This window comes from Heptranchias perlo, chromosome 5 (genome assembly GCF_035084215.1).
Source record: "Heptranchias perlo isolate sHepPer1 chromosome 5, sHepPer1.hap1, whole genome shotgun sequence".
NCBI lineage: Eukaryota > Metazoa > Chordata > Chondrichthyes > Hexanchiformes > Hexanchidae > Heptranchias > Heptranchias perlo.
This window is the reverse complement of record NC_090329.1, coordinates 64,174,599-64,192,665: the sequence shown is the minus strand read 5'-3', so window position 1 is coordinate 64,192,665 and position 18,067 is coordinate 64,174,599. Positions and strand designations below refer to the sequence as shown.

Below are 18,067 nucleotides of genomic sequence, written 5' to 3'. Positions count from 1 at the left end.
GTGCAATTATGTATATGTACACAGACACACATTCTCATTCTCTCTGACGCACTCACTCACTTGAGTTCACAATGTTTTTTTTCCATAGTCTGTCAGGTCATAGCAATATATGACTATACTGCCGTGAACGAAGATGAACTCAGTTTCACTAGAGGGCAGCTCATTAATGTGCTGAACAAGGATGATTCCGATTGGTGGCAGGGAGAACTGAATGGAATGAACGGCTTATTCCCTTCCAATTATGTCAAGATAACCACAGACTCTGATCCAAGTCAGCAGTGTAAGTAATGAAGAACTATTCATATACTATCCTTAAAGAAAATTGAGACAAACACTGGAAGATTACATTTTTAACATTTTGCTAATCAATTGTGACTGCTTTCTGGTAGAGTTATGTAAGGAGTAAAAGGCCATTGTGGGGATATCAAGTGAAAAGTAATTGATACATCCGTCGCAAATTTAACCTGATGAGCAAGTGTTGGTGGCCTTTTTATAAAATTTGCTACGTGATATTGTAATTGTTGCCGTACCTTTACTAGTGAAGTTCACAACATTGTGTTCAACAGACCAAGATTCAGTTTTAATTCTGTTGCCCTGTGGCCTACTTGTCTTTGAAGCCAAGATAAAAAGAAAAAATTGCAAATGCTGAAAATTTAAAAAACATTGGAAATATACAGGAGCCCATCAGCAATTGCAAACAGAAAATCTGATTGCTGATCGGTCGTTCAAATTAAAGAAAAACATACAAGTGCTATTTATAATCATTGGCAAAATTTATTGGTCACCAAGAAATGTATTCGGTTCCTTGTATCGCTGAAAAATGATACATTTGTGCTGACATTCTTCCAGCTAAATCTAGAATGACACAAGTAATAGTAATCAGAAAGTAAAGGAAATGCAGCTACAATATAAAAATGCTAACCCGCTACAATTGGAAACTACATCCAAAGAAGGATCAAGGAAATTATCTGTATTGATAAAACAACCTTAAATTCATGTAGAGTTAACATAAAATCCAAGTATTTTAAGCCCTTCTCATGGCCCATTGTCATCACCTAGTGTATCAAGAAATCCTCACTTCGAATCCTCACTTGTGCTAAGGTAGCTCAGCTGGACAACTGTTAGGACATCACCATTAATCTCAACACTCTGAGCTCGGGAAGGGAAAAATCAGCAGGACTTCCTGTTCCTGATTGCTATCTAGTTACTTCTGTCGAAAGCACTTGTGAATGGATCATGGGTGAAAACGGGATCTGACTCCGCTGTGGTCCCATATATGATTGAGTAGCTTCACTGTCTCGGCTCACAGTACTGATGAAGCCAAACCACAGCAAGAGTCCGTGATATCAGAAGAAAAGTAAAGAAAGTTTGGGGAGGATAAAACTGCACTTTTACCTATGTTTCAGAAATATACAACTTCAAAATTAGCTTTTTACATTTTGATTTATCGATTAGATATGTACTGTTCCAGTTCACACCTCCTCTGAAGTCATCCAGATTCGAAAGAGTATGTGATTGAAAGGTAATCACTTCTGACCCTGAATCAAACAAGTATCAGGGTCAGGCCCAAATTCTAGCCATTGCTGCCTTTCCATCACTACATACCTGCTGAAGAAATAGGATTGCCATTTTATTTTGCCCCACAAATTTTAGAGGTTATTTTTTATCCTGACTGCTGCACACTATTCCCGTGCATGAAAAGACAGCCTGCTCTCAGGCTGCTGTCAAGCCTCTGTTAGCAGTCACTGTAACTTGTATGGGTTTTTTTTTAAGTCCAATGAAATAGGAAATAGGTAACTTTTAAAATAGAGATTTCACAAATTAAAACAGCAGATTTTATCTAATAATAATCATGTCTACCAAGATGGACTAACAACTCGAATAGGAAAATAGGAACAGCAGTAGGCCATTCAGCCCCTCGAGCCTGTTCCGCCATTCAGTTAGATCATGGCTGATCTATACTTTATCTCCTTTTACCCGCCTTGGTACCATATCCCTTAATACCCTTGCCTAACAAAAATCTACCAATCTCAATTTTGAAATTTTCAATTTTTCAATTGACCTAGCCTCAACAGCTTTTTGGGGGAGAGAGTTCCAGATTTCCACTACCCCTTCTGTGAAGAAGTGCTTCCTGACTTTGTTCCGAAACTCAATTCTCTGCTGCAGTTAGTGTTGGTCAACAAAATGCTTAAGTCCATTTCCAACTAGAAGTGTCAGCTTGCATCCACTTATTTGTAATTTTTAATCAATATTATAATTTTCCTCCAGTAGCTCGGATGGTAAATGCACTACCTGGTGCAATACTGAGGAAGTTCCCAAATTTAATACCTGATTTGTGTCGAGTTAGTTTATCTTGGTTGGGATGGCAATAGGGACACTATAATTGACCAAAATGCTCCTGGGCTAGAGAAGGAAAAAAAAGTCCGAGCTCCTGCTTCTTGTTGCTATCGAGTGACTCCTCCTGGAAAGTGCATGTGCGTGGACTTCGAGCAAGGGCAGGTTGAGCTCATTTGAATTGATGCCTCCCTTCCACCACCAAGTATCCTGCTGACACTCACTGTCTAGGCTCACACATGAAGAATGGTCAGTTGGGTGAAGAATCAGCAGGCGTCCAGCACTCGGGAACCATACCCCAAACAGGAATCAAGACCTTCAGGAGAGCAGAAGGAAAGACCAATATCCCAGTATAATTCAATCCTTGCAGGAGATAAAGGGAGAAAGTAGAGAGAAAAAATTGTAACTGCTGGTTTCTTTAAAACACTGTTGTTTTGGCAAAAACACCGTTCATCAGATTAATGCAATGCATTGTTCTGCTAATAAGGACTCATGAGTGATAAGATAGAAGATAAAGCTTGTTTTGGTCTCAACCTGTACCATTCCATTACTCATTTCAGCATTAAACATAATCTGTAAAAGTGGCTTAAAGCACATCGTGAAAAACAATCTGATGTTGAACCATTTTATAACTGGATTCTGTAATTTTATACCAGTGTCTTCCTTAGAAAATAATATTTTAAACTTATGGAAATATCTAAATGTATAAAATTTTAAGATGATTTTGCATTGATCATCATTCCTTAATTGTTGATTTTTTGCTCTTAACTCTTCTGCTTTCTGGCACAAAACTGTATACATCTTTGAAATTTCATTTATTGTCCATAGTTACTGTGTCTTTCATTCTGTACCTCTACCTTTTCATCTGTAAATGTGTTCTGTTTTCTTATTTTTGTTTCCTCATTTTTTTTTTAGGACCGTATTGTTGCCTTCTTCTCAAAGTCAGAGTATGAAAGCCCTCAAAGAGACCCACTATCCCCAGTTTCACTACAGAGTGGACGCTGGGCATACGCGTACAGTCTTGATCAAATGAATGCCGCATGATTAATCCTACTGATTATTAAATATTGCAGAAAATGGATCAGATAATATCTATCTTATTTAGTTTATAGGGCTTTCAGTTGTTTGGTTAATTAGATAACCTCACATGGTCTTAACTCGTTAGCTACTCAGTTAACAGTTACCAAATGGACTTCCCACATTAGTTCAATCTTTGTGTGTAATTGTAATCGGGACCAGCAGTTTGGGACCTTGTGATTTATGCACCTTTTACACAACTGTGGAAGGGTGGAAAAATGCAGAGGTGGTCTTAAAATATGTTGCGCCTGATCACATTTACGTGTAAAGATTTCAAAAAGTTTGCCTTTTCAAATAACCAAAGGTTATTTTCCCCTCTGAAAGTGAAAGCCCTATTAATTTGTATTTCACGAGTTGATTTAAAGGAAGGATAGTGGGTCTTTCTGTGGCTTTCTGTCCTGTCGCCTTCATTATTTCTGTGCTTTCTTGTCCCATCATTCAGACAATTTAGACCTTGTGCAATCATTGGAATATTGTATCTTGTAAGATGGGCCTTCCTTGCTCCTAAGTGAAAAGTTGTCACAAAAAGACCCACTATTAGCATTAATAGTAAGCATTTGAAATGTAAGTGTTTCTTTGTGCCCTGTCCTGATAAACCCTTTTTAACTCTTCAACCCATTAAAGCATATTTGGAAACCCATCCGAAGTTCAATGACTGGAGATAACAGTCAAATGTTTTATTCTAAGTGCTCTTTTTGACCATTTAGTCATTTCATCTGTTGAACTGCTGTGTTGACATCTCCAGTGCAGTGCCACTTGCATGGAGATTTCTTTGTATTTCAGAATTAATCTCTGGACTGAGCAGTATTAATGAGAGAGCCTCCATGGCAATGTTACTCATAACATGGCTCAAAGACCACTCGTGGCCCTCTACTCTTTCGGCTGTGATCATTTGGTGCTCCATATGTGCCTGGGACTGTATTCGTTTCCCCTCCTCGCTGTGCAAAACTGAGTTGAGATTCAGGGCTATTCCCTCTCCTCTTCTTGCTATCCAAAGAGAGAAAGCAAGAGAATGCTATTAGGAGGCAGGGCTACTTCAGCATGCATAGATCAAATGAGAGTACTTGCGTAAAGCTGTAAAACTAGCGATTCTGTTGTTTTTTTTCCTTGCCCTATTTGTGTGGGGAAATGTCTGGCCTCCGTTAAGTAACTGCCCAGGTGATGCATTTGAATTCAAGTTCACAGGTATGGACCAGAGTTCCATCACCCCGTGGTGCAGTGTGTTAGTGCATTCCTGAGAGTGGCGTCTCAAACAAGACAATGCTGAGTTGCAGTCCTCAGTGAAAGATAGTAGCTAACACTGCTCTATGGGTTAAAGAGTTAAAAAGTTCTTGGGTAATGTGTGAATCTGTTGCTATGTAACAAGGTGGGGGAAACTCCTTCAAAATCTATTTTCTGAGAATGGTCTTTGTTGAAGACTAATTAAAGAGAGATATATTAAAAGATAGTCTAATTATCAGTTGAATTAAGAAGATTAGTAGCTTTATTGTATCATCATTTGCTTGCTTTTTTTTTATTCTTCATCGAGTTGGGTAGCTGGAACAAGCAGACAAATGTTTATTTTGCACCTTCATAAAGCTAGTGTGTCTTATAGCTAGTACAACGTTGATGATGTACATTTTGAGAGTTTTTATAGCACTGTACATACAAGCCTTGGAAACCTCAGAGGTCACATCTTTGGATGGTTGTACCCATTTTATCACCACGAAGAGGAGGCATCAGGTTTTGAAAGCTCATACATTGTAGAAAAAAGGAAAAGTAATATGACATTTGTTTTTGTATTGTGTATATATTTTTATTACTAATCCAGTTACTCCAAATATTTTCTGAGTTTATCGGTGATTTAGCTCATACTAAAGTGGCAGAAGATGCACCATTTAGATAAATAGTTGCTTTTGCTGTCTTTAGACAATGTGCAATGCAATGCATAAAATTCTCCTTAAAGCTGCCCTGTCCTATAATTATTTTTTTTACCTGCCCTGCAAATTGCATTTGAAATAGAATTTACTTTGAAGGTACTTAATTCTTTCCAGTGGGACTTAAGATTGGTAAGTGTGTGACTTGCATCTGTAGCTAACCCTTGCTCTTATACCTGATTTCTGATTTACTGATAGGAATCGGAGGTGAAGAGCAGACCTCAGCTCTGTAAGTGCATAAACTGTACACTTGCCACTGTTGGTTCCTCTAGAAACAATCTTGAAGACATATCCTTTTTATTTCAAACCTGATTTATTTACAGTGAAGCTATTCTAGGTGGAAAATGTAATTGTGGGCAGTGCAGCTTTAAACCAAGATGGATAGATCGAACAGGTTGGCTAGATAAGTGTACATTTCAGTTTTGGTCATGTTAGTTCATCTTTGCTAGGAAGTGCAAGGTATAATTTCCAGCAAAGGTTGAACCAATCTAACAAACTGATAAGCATGTAGTTCTGCTCAGTATTAAGTCCTAGTGCTGATGACTATGAGAGTAATACAAATGTAATATAAAGATTTTCTGTTAAGTGTTAGCATGAACATTAAAACATAGCTTTACAACTATGCAAGCACAGTGATATCCTGTTATTACAATTGGTGCAAAGGTCATAAATGCTGCTTATAATGAGATTTGCACATAACAGGAAATGCTGCGTACTGTACCAGTGATGACTAAATCAAAGACAAACTGGAATTTTGTTAGAGATTTGCTTACATGAAGAAATTGCTTCTATCAGATCTACATATAAATGGACTTGCGTGTGTATATGCATTTATCACTATTGTACTATGCAAGTTTTCATTAAATATATAAACTTGAGGGTACGAGAGTGTGAATTTTCTGTTTTTGTCTACATTTAAAGAAACAACTTGATTGAATTTTGTATTTTTCTGCCTTTTTCTAATTACTTGCACAGGTGCTTATTAACATACAGATAAAGATTGTACTGTTACTGCAGTTTAAAAGAATTATTACGTACCATTGTCTGCTAGCTCAGAGTATTACTGATTTCATAGCCAGTCGATGGGGCTGTTGACAACTCATCCACAAGCTTCCCCAAGACAAACCCAGTAATCAGGCTGCCTGAAAGTCTAAGAAATGCACGTAAACAACTGGCCACAAACAGCACAGGCATGGGTGCCTCACCTAACTAATTTTCATCAGATGAAGCTTTTGCGTAGTATATTTGGTACAATAATAAACTTAACTACAGTTGACACATGCTAGGACAAATAAACAGTTCACTTTATCTCGATCATGTCGATATTTCAATACATTTCTGAACCCAAAGGCTTGCCCAACAATTAATTACTTTTGAAATGCAATCGCTGTTGTTGCATAGACAAATTCAGCAGACAACTCACACACAGCAAGGTCCCACAATGATATTAATAATCAGTTAATCTGTTTTTGTATTGGCTGAGGGAGAAACGTTAGCCAAGCCACTGAGAGAACGTCCACTGCTCAAAGTGCCATAGAATCTTTTGTATCTACCAGAGTAGCCAGATGGGCTTCAGTTTAACTTTTCATAGAAATCACAGCACCTCCAACAGTGCAGCACTCCCTCACTACTGCACTGAAGTGTCAGCCTAAATTATATACTCAAGTTCTAGAGCGGGGCTTGAGCCCATGACTTTCTAAATCAAAAGGCAAGAGCTACTAGCCGAGCCAAGCTGACAAATAGAAGATATTTTGTGATTGGAATTATAAAATCTACAGACACTTGATCCCAATGTTGCAAAATATAATCCCATCAATAGCGGTGTGGAAGGGAGGGGGTTGGAATTAATTTTCCTACCCTTGAAGAAATAGTTGTAAATTCAATTTTCCAAGTGCTTATTTAAAAATAAAAGTTGAGTTTTATAATAGTTAGGAGAAATAATGCCACATATTGACTACATTCTGATGTCCAGTGCAACTTTTTCTTCAATATAGGAACTTCAGCTATCACCATCCTGTTAACCATGGCAGCTCTTTATCTTTTTACCCCTAATTCATCACCTTTTCTTCATATTGTTTAAAACCCTTACTTCTCAAGTAATTATCTATCTACCTTTTTAAAAAAAACTCAATTGATTTCACATCTTTGACCGTAACCATTTGTAGAGACATTTTTTATGGATTCATTTTTAACCAGCTTAGTTCTAATTTCAAGATCATGTTCCTTTGATTCCAGATTTCCCTACTACAAGAAAGAGTCATTCCTTTTCCACCTTGCCAATTCAATTCATTGCTTTAAACCCCTTTTACCTTAACTTACTTGTATTTAGAGAATATAACCCAAATTTACCCACTCTTTCAACATAGCTATTTCCCAGTTATCAACTTGGTGAAGCATTGTTGGACTCTGTCCAACACCAGTGTAACCGTCCTAAGGTGGCATAGCCAAAACACAATGCAATACTCAAAATCAGGTCTTACCTAGCTAATTGCAGTAGTATATTCTATACCTCGTGTGGTGTAGCCCAGTACCCATTAGCCTTTTTGATCTCTTTTTCCATCTTCCAACTAGCTTTTAATGACTTATGCAAATGGACTCCTAAATCCTTTTGTTCATCTATTCCCTCATACAGTCCTTCCACATTTAGATTATATTCCCACCAGCTATTCTTCTGTCCAAAGTTTACTACCTCACACTTTCTGATGTTAAATTGTATCTGCTGTCGATTCACTTACTCGTTTATCTGTCTGTTTACAATTTTCTGCTATCTTTGCCATTTAGTATCTTCTGCAAACTTGGATATCCACCCATCTTTTCCTAAATCCAGGAGATTTATATGTAGTGTGCAAAGCTGGGACCCAGTCACTGATTCTTGGGGGAAACCACTTGTCACTTCTCACCTGAGATTGTAGCTTTTACCTGATCTCTATGCCTCCTACTTCCCAACCACTTTCTTATCCATGCCACAAGGTTGGCTCTAATTTTATGTACCTTAATTTTAGCTAGTAATCTCATGTTCAATCTCCAAGTGCCTCCTTTATTTACCACCTCACTGACTCTTAAAGAACACTATTTAGCGTCGTCTTCTTCGGCTCGATGTCAATTTTTGTCGGATTAAGCTCCTGTCAAGCTCCTTGAGACGTGTTACTACGTTAAAGGCACTATATAAATGCAAGTTGTTGTTATTAGGTCAGTAAGTCATGACCTGCCTTTCCTAAAACTAGGCTTACTCTTTCTAATTAGCTTAAAATTCCAAGTGCACACTCACTCTGTTCCTAGTTGACCCTGGTGCATTTTCTCTTGTCCTTTCTGCAGCCTTTGACAAGGTCGCCTGCACTATCCTCCTCCAACGTCTCTCCTCTATTTTCCAGCTCATTGGGACTGCCCTTGCTTGCTTTCACACTTACCATCAAATTGGAGCCAGAGCATCTCCAGCAATGGCTTCTCCTCCTGCCCCACATGTTACCACTGGAGTTCCCCAAGGATCTATCTTTGGACCACTCCTTCATATACATGCTGCCCCTTGGCGACGATATCCGCAGATATAGCGTCCGCTTCCACATGTATGCTGACGACACCCATCTCTACCTCTCCACCACCTGTCTTGATCCCTTTGCCATCAGACTACTTGTCTGATATCCAGTCTTGGATGACCCACAATTTTCTCCAGTTAAACACTGGAAAGACCGAAGCCAACATCTTCAACTCCTGCTACAAACTCCTTTCTACTAATTCCATCCCCCTTCCCAGACTGTTTACAGTTGTGGCGTCCTGTTCAAACCTGAGTTGAGCTTCTGATTCCATATTTTTTCCATCATGGAGACCGCCTGTGCCCAGCTCTGTAACATCGCCCACCCCTGCCCCAGTACTTCTGCTGAAACTCTCATTTATGCCGTTGTCACCTCCAGACTCAACTATTCGATTACTCTGATGACCAGCATCCCAACCTCCATGCTCTGTAAACTTCAGCTCATCCAAAAGTCTGCTGTCTGTATCCTATCCCGCACCAAGTCCCGCTTACTTGTCCTTGCTGACTTAAGTTGGCTGCCGGTCCTCCAACACCTCTAATTTTAAAATTCTCACCCTTGTGTTTAATCTTCTCCCATGGCTTCACCCTCCCTATCTCTGTAACCACCTCCAGCCCTACACCCCCTTTCCAAACTCTCTCTTCCTCTGACTCTGGCCTCTAATGCATCACTGTCTCGCCCCACCACTGGCAGCCATGCCTTCAGCTGCCTAGGCTCCATGCTCTAGAATTCCTTCTCTAAATACCTCCTTCTCCATTAAAACCTTCCTTAAACCCTCCCTCTTTGACCAAGCTTTTGGTTACCCCTCCGAATATCTCGTTCTTTGGCTAGGTGTCCATTTGTCTGATTACACTACTGTGAAGCGCCTTGGGAAATTTTTCTACATTAAGGGCACTATATAGTTGTTGTTTTTGTCCCTAACTAACGGATTCACGCAATTTTTCCACTACTGATATTAAACTTACTGGACTTTGTGACTTTTTTTGTCTGTTCCTCCCTTTTTTGAATAATGGTGGTACACATCCCTAATTTCCTTGCTAATTTATTTAGTAGCCTCAAGTGGAAACCTTCTAAGCCTGGATGTTTGTCTGGCTCGATCCATTAATTTATCCATTACAATTTTTTAATGTTAATCACTGTCAATTTCTCCTCTTCATTAATCTCTAGACTTCTCTGATATCATATCCTCCTGTTCTACTGTGAAAAGGAAGTAAAACATTCATTTTTCAGTTCTACCATGGCCTTATCCTTTACTGTTGTCAGACCTAAATCTGTTTTAATAGGCCAACTTCCTCCTTTACAACTCTTTTTCTTGATGTGCTTATAAAATCTTTTTCTGTTGCCCTTGATACCATCTACACGCTTTTTTCATACTTCATGTCTGTCCTCCTCTTCTTTTCTTGGTCTTATTTTGTTGCTTTCTATCATCCTCCCAGTCCTTATTTTTACCACTATTTTTTGCCTTGACAAAATTCTCCTTTTGTTTAATAATGATCCTAACCACATGATTGCACAACCCAGGAGCACCCGTTTGACCATTCAGGATTATATATTTGCTTTGTAATCTATTATTTACTTTCTTGAATAGATTTTACTGTTTGCAGATTAATAATTTCTCACACCCCATTTTAGCCAATTTCTTCCTCATCCCTTCAAATTTAGCCTTGTTTAAGTCCAAAACCTTGTTTTTTCTCCTTTAAGCCTGATGGTGAATTTAACCAAATTATAGTCATTATTTCCAGGATGCTCCCTTACTACCAGATTGCTTACTTTTTTTGGTTCATTGTACATAACCAAATTAAGTATATCTTAAAGTTGACTTTAAGATATGCTGCTTTAGAAAAATTAATATTTATTATATATAGGCCAGCAAAGGAAATCTCAATATTTGCCCTTGTTGATCTTTAGTACAGCTTTGTTGCAGAAGTGTATTGTGTGGTTCATTTTTCTGTGGCACTTTTTCATGAATTAATGTAAGGAAAGGAGATTGATATTTTAAATCCATCCTAAATTATTACAATTTAAAATAAAAAACAAGAAGACAAATATAACTTCAAGGGAAATTAAGCTGTAAGTTCACCGAGGCTTTAACATCAAACAAGGGCCCTACATTTATTTTGCAGGTGATCCGGAGGAAAGAAGTTGACAGCAGCATTTTCCTTCTCTCTGTATATGCTGCTTTTTGATGACCGATACTGATTTCCTCATTGTTTCTATCTTTACCATCCCTCTTCTTACTTTCCCTCCAGACCTCACAGACTTGCTGTCCCGATAAGAAGCAGTGAGTTTCCTTTTTTGATTGCCAATTTGTCCTCTTTTCTTCACTCCTGTCTTGAAGATGCTAGATGCCCTCTGGTACTTTGCCCAAGTGGCCATTCTTCATGTGTGACCGAGACAGTGAGTGTTCCTAGGCTATTTTACCTTTGGTGCATCACAGCTGAACATGATCCTGTTCTCATCAGCGGCCCACACAAGTTCTTTCTACCAGGGTTCAATGATATTGATCAGGAGCGGGAACACTGGCCAATTTTTCTCATTCCTGGGCATGCAGCACTTCTACTGCCAGCCAGCTGATGTCAGGACAGACTGGGAATCAAACTCAGGATCTTCTCTATGGTTTAGCTACATATCGGCCCAGAATTTGCTGGAGTGGGGTATCTCGCGGTGGGCGCCTTGAGTTGGATTTTTTTCTTCACCCTTCAGCTCCAATTAATTTTGCGCCACAAATTGCTGGAAGTGCGAATTGATAACGAGGTCATTGGGGCATCTGAGACTTCGGTGAACGATGGGACCAATAGTCTGTTTCCGTAACCAATTAAATTTAAGGATTTGAATGGTTATCAAACCTCTGAAGTGGCAGCTTGGACTTCTGATTATTTAAACAAAGTTTATTAAAATATCATCCAATTACATGCAGGGAAATGTGTAGTTCTAAGTTTTTTTTTGCCTATGGAACATGATACATAAACGTGAATAAGACAGCCTCGTGCCCAGGGTTCAGTTTGTTTTAGAATTCAGGAACTGAAAGCAGCTGCTGTCTACACACGAAAGTTATATATTTTATAGCAATTCAAAGCATGTGTTACTTTTGGAATCAGCATGGTGATTGTTGGTGACTTACAAATTAGTGGACCCACATACTTTGAGGGGGGCGGGGGGGGGGGTAGCTCTAAATCCTGACCAGCTGAAATGAATTTAGCATCGAACTTACTCCCAGCCAGAATCCACAATAAATCAATTTAATAAATCAATTTAACATGCATCTTGGTTGTGTGCTTTATGTGGCATATGCAAAACAATTATCATTTAATTGCTAACTGGTTTCAAAGTGGAAGACCATTGGAAACATAAATTACCCCGTTTACATGGTCCTTTTGCTGTTAAATAGCAGCCCTAACTCTCTGCAGCAAGTTTAATTTGTTTTTACAGTGCAAATGAAGCAATTTCTTGACACTCGTGGGGAGAGTGACAGCAAGCTCTGGTTTTTGCAAGGCTAACGGCAGAGCGACGCAAATAGTCCAGCAATTTGTGGCAATCTGCAACTCTCGGCGTATCTCTTCCTAGCCACAAATTGCTGGATTTTTTATACATTAATAATGGTGTGCGCCTTTCACTTGCCATTATTTTGCCAGCAAATTCTGGGCCACTGTCCTTACAAGTTGAGCCATTGGGGAACTCACAGTGATCTCCTTTGCCCAGTTGGAAGAGGGTTCAACACCTATAATTTATTCTCTTCATCCTAGTTTAAACAAATACCCAATCTTGAGCTGTCGGACTTGGTCATGGAGCAAGCCAAGTTTAATGCTCAAGTGTTGATGGAGACCAATTTTGGTTTGGAAATAAGTCTTACTGCTTGGTCTGTTTGTAACAGCATTTGAATGAGGCTTTCCTTCTACTGCCAAGACAGTGGGAAGAATCTCTATAAGCCTGGTTAGTTTAGTAGAATCTAGACTGAATTTTAGTTATTGTAATTTTTTATGCTTGGCTGATGGTAGTGACAGGTAGGAGGAGAAGACAGATAATTCATCTTATGTCATTGCAGTTTATGAAAGTAGTTCAGAACATCAGACTTTCCTTCTAAATGAGGGTTAAACCTAATTCTTCACAACCTAGTAGATTCTCCTTTTGAGCCCATATGGCTTTGGCCTCAACCAGGAAGGTCAGCAGGCCATTCTGAACTCCAGATTTTTAAAGGTTAGGGTAGTGCCTCAAACCACCTCAGGATGTCACTACCATAGATTAGAAATGGTGTGTAGGTTTTGCTGTTTTATGTTCAGTGAACAACTTGCTTTTCCTTGGCTGTGCCAGTTTATTAAAATCCCCACACAGGCACATAGAACAACCTATGGTGTCCAATTATCCAACATAGATTAACCAATTCGACAGAAGAGTGCATTTTCTATTGTCACCAGTTGGCAGTCAGGGAACTCTGACGGGCATGGTTGTAGAATATTCCACCAAGCCAAATGGTCAATTTGTTAAATAGAGTTTGAAAGAGCAATCTTCACCATCTTAACTGGGCATTTCAAGAAAGTTGATCCTTCTGCTCCCAAAAGTGAAAAGAAAACCCAAAGTTAAGGAGACCTAAAATCTTGTTTCTTTGAAATCAGGATCTCTTGGTATGGGCATCCTCCTTATTCCCTCAAACCAACTGAAAAGGTGTGATTGGGGGTAAATTGGCTGTCAGCAGGTATACCATATCTGTAAATCGACCACCTTCATGAGTATATGTTAGCTTTCACTAAACTGTTTGAAGAGTATATTGCTACCTGTTGTTTCTCATATCATTGCCCATGTTAGGGTTCAAGGTATTTGATACATAGTACTTAGTAAATATACAATGCAGTAACTCTATATTTTTTCAGGCAACCACAATTTGTATAATAAATCAGAGAAAGACCCTGCCTTTTTGCAGCACCTTTCATGTTGTCAGGATGCAATCCCATGTTGTTTTGTAAGCAAAAGTGCACCCAATTTGTGCATGGCAAGGTCCCATAAACAGCAAATGAGATAAATTACCAGTTACTATGTTTCCGGTGGTGTTGGCTGGGGAATGAACTTTGGTCGGGATACTGGGAGAATTCCCTGCTCTTTTGCAAGTAGTGTCAGGGGATCCTTTACCTCCACCTGCACAGGCAGATGGGACCTTAGTTTAACATTTTACCCAAAAGGTAGCATGTTCAACAATGCAGTACTTCCACAGTGCTGCACTGAAGTGTCAGCCTAGATTACGGGGGTCATTTTCATCTTCGGTGCTTGGTGATAAATGGGATAGATTTTCATTTTATTGAAATCCGCACTCCGGGTTTACTGCCCAAGTGGTAAAGACAAAAATGACCATAAGTCTTCCCTTTACCCCTCCCCCCCCCCCCCCCCCCCACCCTGTAATTTGAAAAAAACCTTTAACTTTTGTTCAATAATCCCCTCAATGTTTTAAAAAACTTTTTTTAAAGTAAGTTCAAATGAATCTACATGTTTTTGGAATCACATTTAGGTTTGGAGCCAAGTAGATAAAATTGTGAGGAGAAAAGAATCTATTGCTTTCAGTGTTTGCACTGTAAGATTTGTAAGATATGTGAGTTCATATTGGGGAGGGGGGAGCTACAGGATTTGAGGAGTGAAGGAGTAGGAGCCCCTGTATCAATTTTCAAAATTGGTCAAGTTAATTACTACGATATGAAGAGTTTTCTCATCAAAAATTGAATTCTAATAGAGGAAATAATTATTTATTGGCGTTTTTCTTGCTGGGCACAGAATACACAGGGTTAAAACTGGTTGCCTCTAGATATTTCAGTTGTTGTGCTGAGCACTGTTCATTTACCTATTTAATGTTCAATAAATTTGTTCAGTGATTTATAGCTTATACCATAGGCTTATAGAGTGTACGTTCTTCTGCTACCAAACATGAGGCGATCATGTGGCGGCCCATAATGTATTCCATTAACCCCTGGATCTCACCACATTCATTTAGGTACTAGGCAACTAAAGGCACACTGATTCATAGGGGACGTGAGGTTCACTTACGGGAGTGGCCAGTGACACTGAACCTAAGGAACTGTCTAGTATAAAAGCCTAAAAATGTTACGTACAACTAAAATACGTCTACATTAGTCTTTTAAATATTTGTTCTTAGGATGTGGATGAGGCAAGTCTGGCATTTATTGCCTATCCCTAGTTATCAAGAGGTGGTGATGGTGGGCCTTCTCTTTGAACCGCTGCTGGTGATGGTGCTCCCACAATGGGGTTAGGTAGGGAATCCCAGGATATTGAGCCAGTGACAATGAAGGAACAGCATTATGTGTCCAAGTCAGGATGGTGTGTGATATGGAAAGGAACTTGGAAGTGATGGTGTTCCCATGACATCGTTGCTGTTATCCTTCTTGGTAGTAGAGGTCACAGGAATGGAGGTGCTGTCGAAGTAACCTTGGTAAGATGCTGTGCTGCAGATACCTAACCCCATTGTAGGAGCACCATCACCACGAGGTCCACAGGCGGTTCAAGGAGAAGGCCCACCACCACCTTTTCCGGATAACTAGAGATAGGCAATAAATGCCAGCCTTACCAGCATCATCCACATCCTAAGAAAAAATATTTTAAAAATGAATGTAGATTGTACTTACTGCAGCCACAGTATGCTGGTGGTGGAAGGGGTGGATGTTGAGACAAGTGGTAGAGGTACTGATTAAGCAAACTGCTCTGTCCTGGATGGTGTTGAGGTTACTGATTGTTGTTGAGGCTGCACCCATCCAGACAAGTGGTGAGTATTCCATCACACTCCTGACATGAGCCTTGTAGATGGTGGAAAGGCATTGAGGGGTCAGAGGGTGAGCCTCTCGTTGCAGAATACCCAATCTCTGCCCTGCTTATGTAGAACTCAGTATCTGAAACCCTTCCTTTAACTGAGGAAATGTACAGCCGAGTTGTATCTGAACAAGCGTTTGTTAATATGGAATGTAAAATGTTGTTAACCAGTAACAATCAAAAAGATACTAAATGGACCAGCCGATGATTAGATTTTCCAAGCTAATAACTAAAATCAGCTGATACATTAGTTTTTTTAACAAAAATCAAATTGTCATATTGCTAATTTATTTGAATCACAAAAAGATTCCATCAAATTATGCAATTGACTATGAAGGACCACAGTATTATTTCAGAGTTAGAGGTCGTTGAATGAACTGGAGTCTTAATTGTGCCTAGTAGCAACTTTAAAATGACACATGCTGATTAAAGATCATTACAGTAGAAAAGAAATATTCAGATGCTGCATTTCGGATGCTCATTGCACACACTGATGTTTTCAGCAGCTCAACATCAGATAATTCAAAGTATCAATCACATATCTGATGACTTTTCTTAATTTTGAACTGGATGAACATTTGACTTGATTTACACAGGCATGTTGCCTATAAAATAAGAACAGTCCTGGGGGAGAACTGAGGAGGTTGCTTCAGGGCTCACTGTTGGGATCACTACTGTTTCTCATTTACATTAATGACTTGGATTCAGAAACTCAATGCAAATTAGTCAAATTTGCTGATGATACCAAACTTAGAGGAGCAGTGGGATTGAAGGAAGCACCTCAGAAATTACAGAATAAGCTGGACAAAATATGTATGTGACAGAACGATGACAGAAGAAATTTAATGCTAACAAGTGTAAGCACTGCACCTAGGAGGGTTGTCGGGCTGGAGGAGGTTACAGAGATAGGGAGGGAGAAGGCCATGGCAGTATTTGAAAACAAGAATGAGAATTTTAAAATCGAGGCGTTGCCGGACTGGGAGCCAACGTAGGTCAGCGAGCACAGGGGTAATGGGAGAACGGGACTTGGTGCGAGTCAGGATACGGGCAGCACAGTTTTGGATGAGCCCAAATTTATAGAGGGTGCAAGATGGGAGGCCAGCCAGGAGAGCATTGGAATAGTCGAGTCTAGAGGTAAAAAAGGCATGGGATGAGGGTTTCAGCAGCAGATGAGCCGAGGCAGGGGCAGAGACAGGGACAGGTGATGTTACGGAGGTGGAAGTAGGCGGTCTTGGTGATGGAGTGGATATGTGGACAGAAGCTCATCTCTGGGTCAAAGAGGACGCCAGGGTTGTGAACGGTCTGGTTCAGCCTTAGACAGTGCCCGGGGAGAGGGAAAGAGTCGGTGGCTAGGGAATGGAGCTTGCGGAGGGGACCAAAGACAATGGCTTTGGTCTTCCCAATATTTAGTTGGAGGAAACTTTTACTCGGACAAGCAGTGTGACAAATGAGAGATAATGGAGGGGTCGAGAGAGGTGGTAATGAGGTAGAGCTGGGTGTCATCAGCGTACGTGTGGAATCTAACATTGTGTTTTCTGCATGTCTAACCAATGCAGAGCAGCAATTAGCAAAGCCAATATCATGTTGAATTACATAGCCAAAGGAGTAGAATGCAAGACAGAAGAAGATGTGATCAAGCTGTACAGTGCTCCAGTCAGACTGCAACTTGTATACTGTGCTCAGTTCTAATCTCCAAGAAACCAGAGACATTTAAGCACTGGAGGGAGGAAAAAAAATCACACAGCTGATCTGAAGTGTTAAAAGGTCTGAGTTATGAGGAAAGACTGGAGAAATTTTGGCTTTTCAGCCTGGATAGGAGGTATGAGAGATGGTCTTATAGAAGTATTCAAGATAGTTAGGGGGCATGGAAAAGGTATATCCAGAATATTATTTCAAATTGAGCTGTGACACTAGGACAAAGGGACACAGGTTTAAACTAATAAAAGGTAAATCTAAGATTGATATCATGAAGTCTTCTTCACACACAGAGTGATCAACACATGGAATAGACATCCAAATAGAGTAGTGGAGGCGAAAGCCCTGGAATCATTTAAGAAGCAATTGGATGCAACAATGGGGGACAGTAGGGGCTTTCTGAATAGAAAAATTAAGCTGTGCCAAATGGCCTTCTCATTGTAATTATCTTGTCATCTAGTGAATTCCCATAGCCATATTGAAGGGGGATAGAAATGTTTTTTGTATCAAAATAGAATCTTAACAATGTCAATGTTACACCTATCCATGTCAAGAGTTAGTTTATAAATAGAGTTACTATGATGACCGCTTTGATTATTTTGCCCAGTTAACAATTATTAGTATTGTACAGCAAATTACACATTGATGCTAACTATCCGTGGCATGCTGTAATGTGTCAGCATGATGATAATCAGTTCTGTGTTATGGCAGATGCAA

General features: G+C 39.6%; 1 protein-coding gene across 8 annotated transcripts in view; it reads left to right on the top strand.

Moving 5' to 3' along the window:
* The window catches only part of LOC137321812 (intersectin-2-like), a 218,164-nt gene that overhangs the window by 166,539 nt on the left and 33,558 nt on the right, over positions 1–18,067 (top strand). For 6 of the 8 annotated variants that reach the window (XM_067984497.1, XM_067984500.1, XM_067984499.1 and 3 more), the window contains one exon: positions 89–280. In XM_067984497.1, the coding sequence (XP_067840598.1) occupies positions 89–280 (192 nt within the window). Of the gene's footprint in view, positions 1–88; positions 281–3,249; positions 6,206–18,067 lie in introns of those variants that run through there. The other 2 variants (XM_067984504.1, XM_067984503.1) reach the window with 2 other exon arrangements.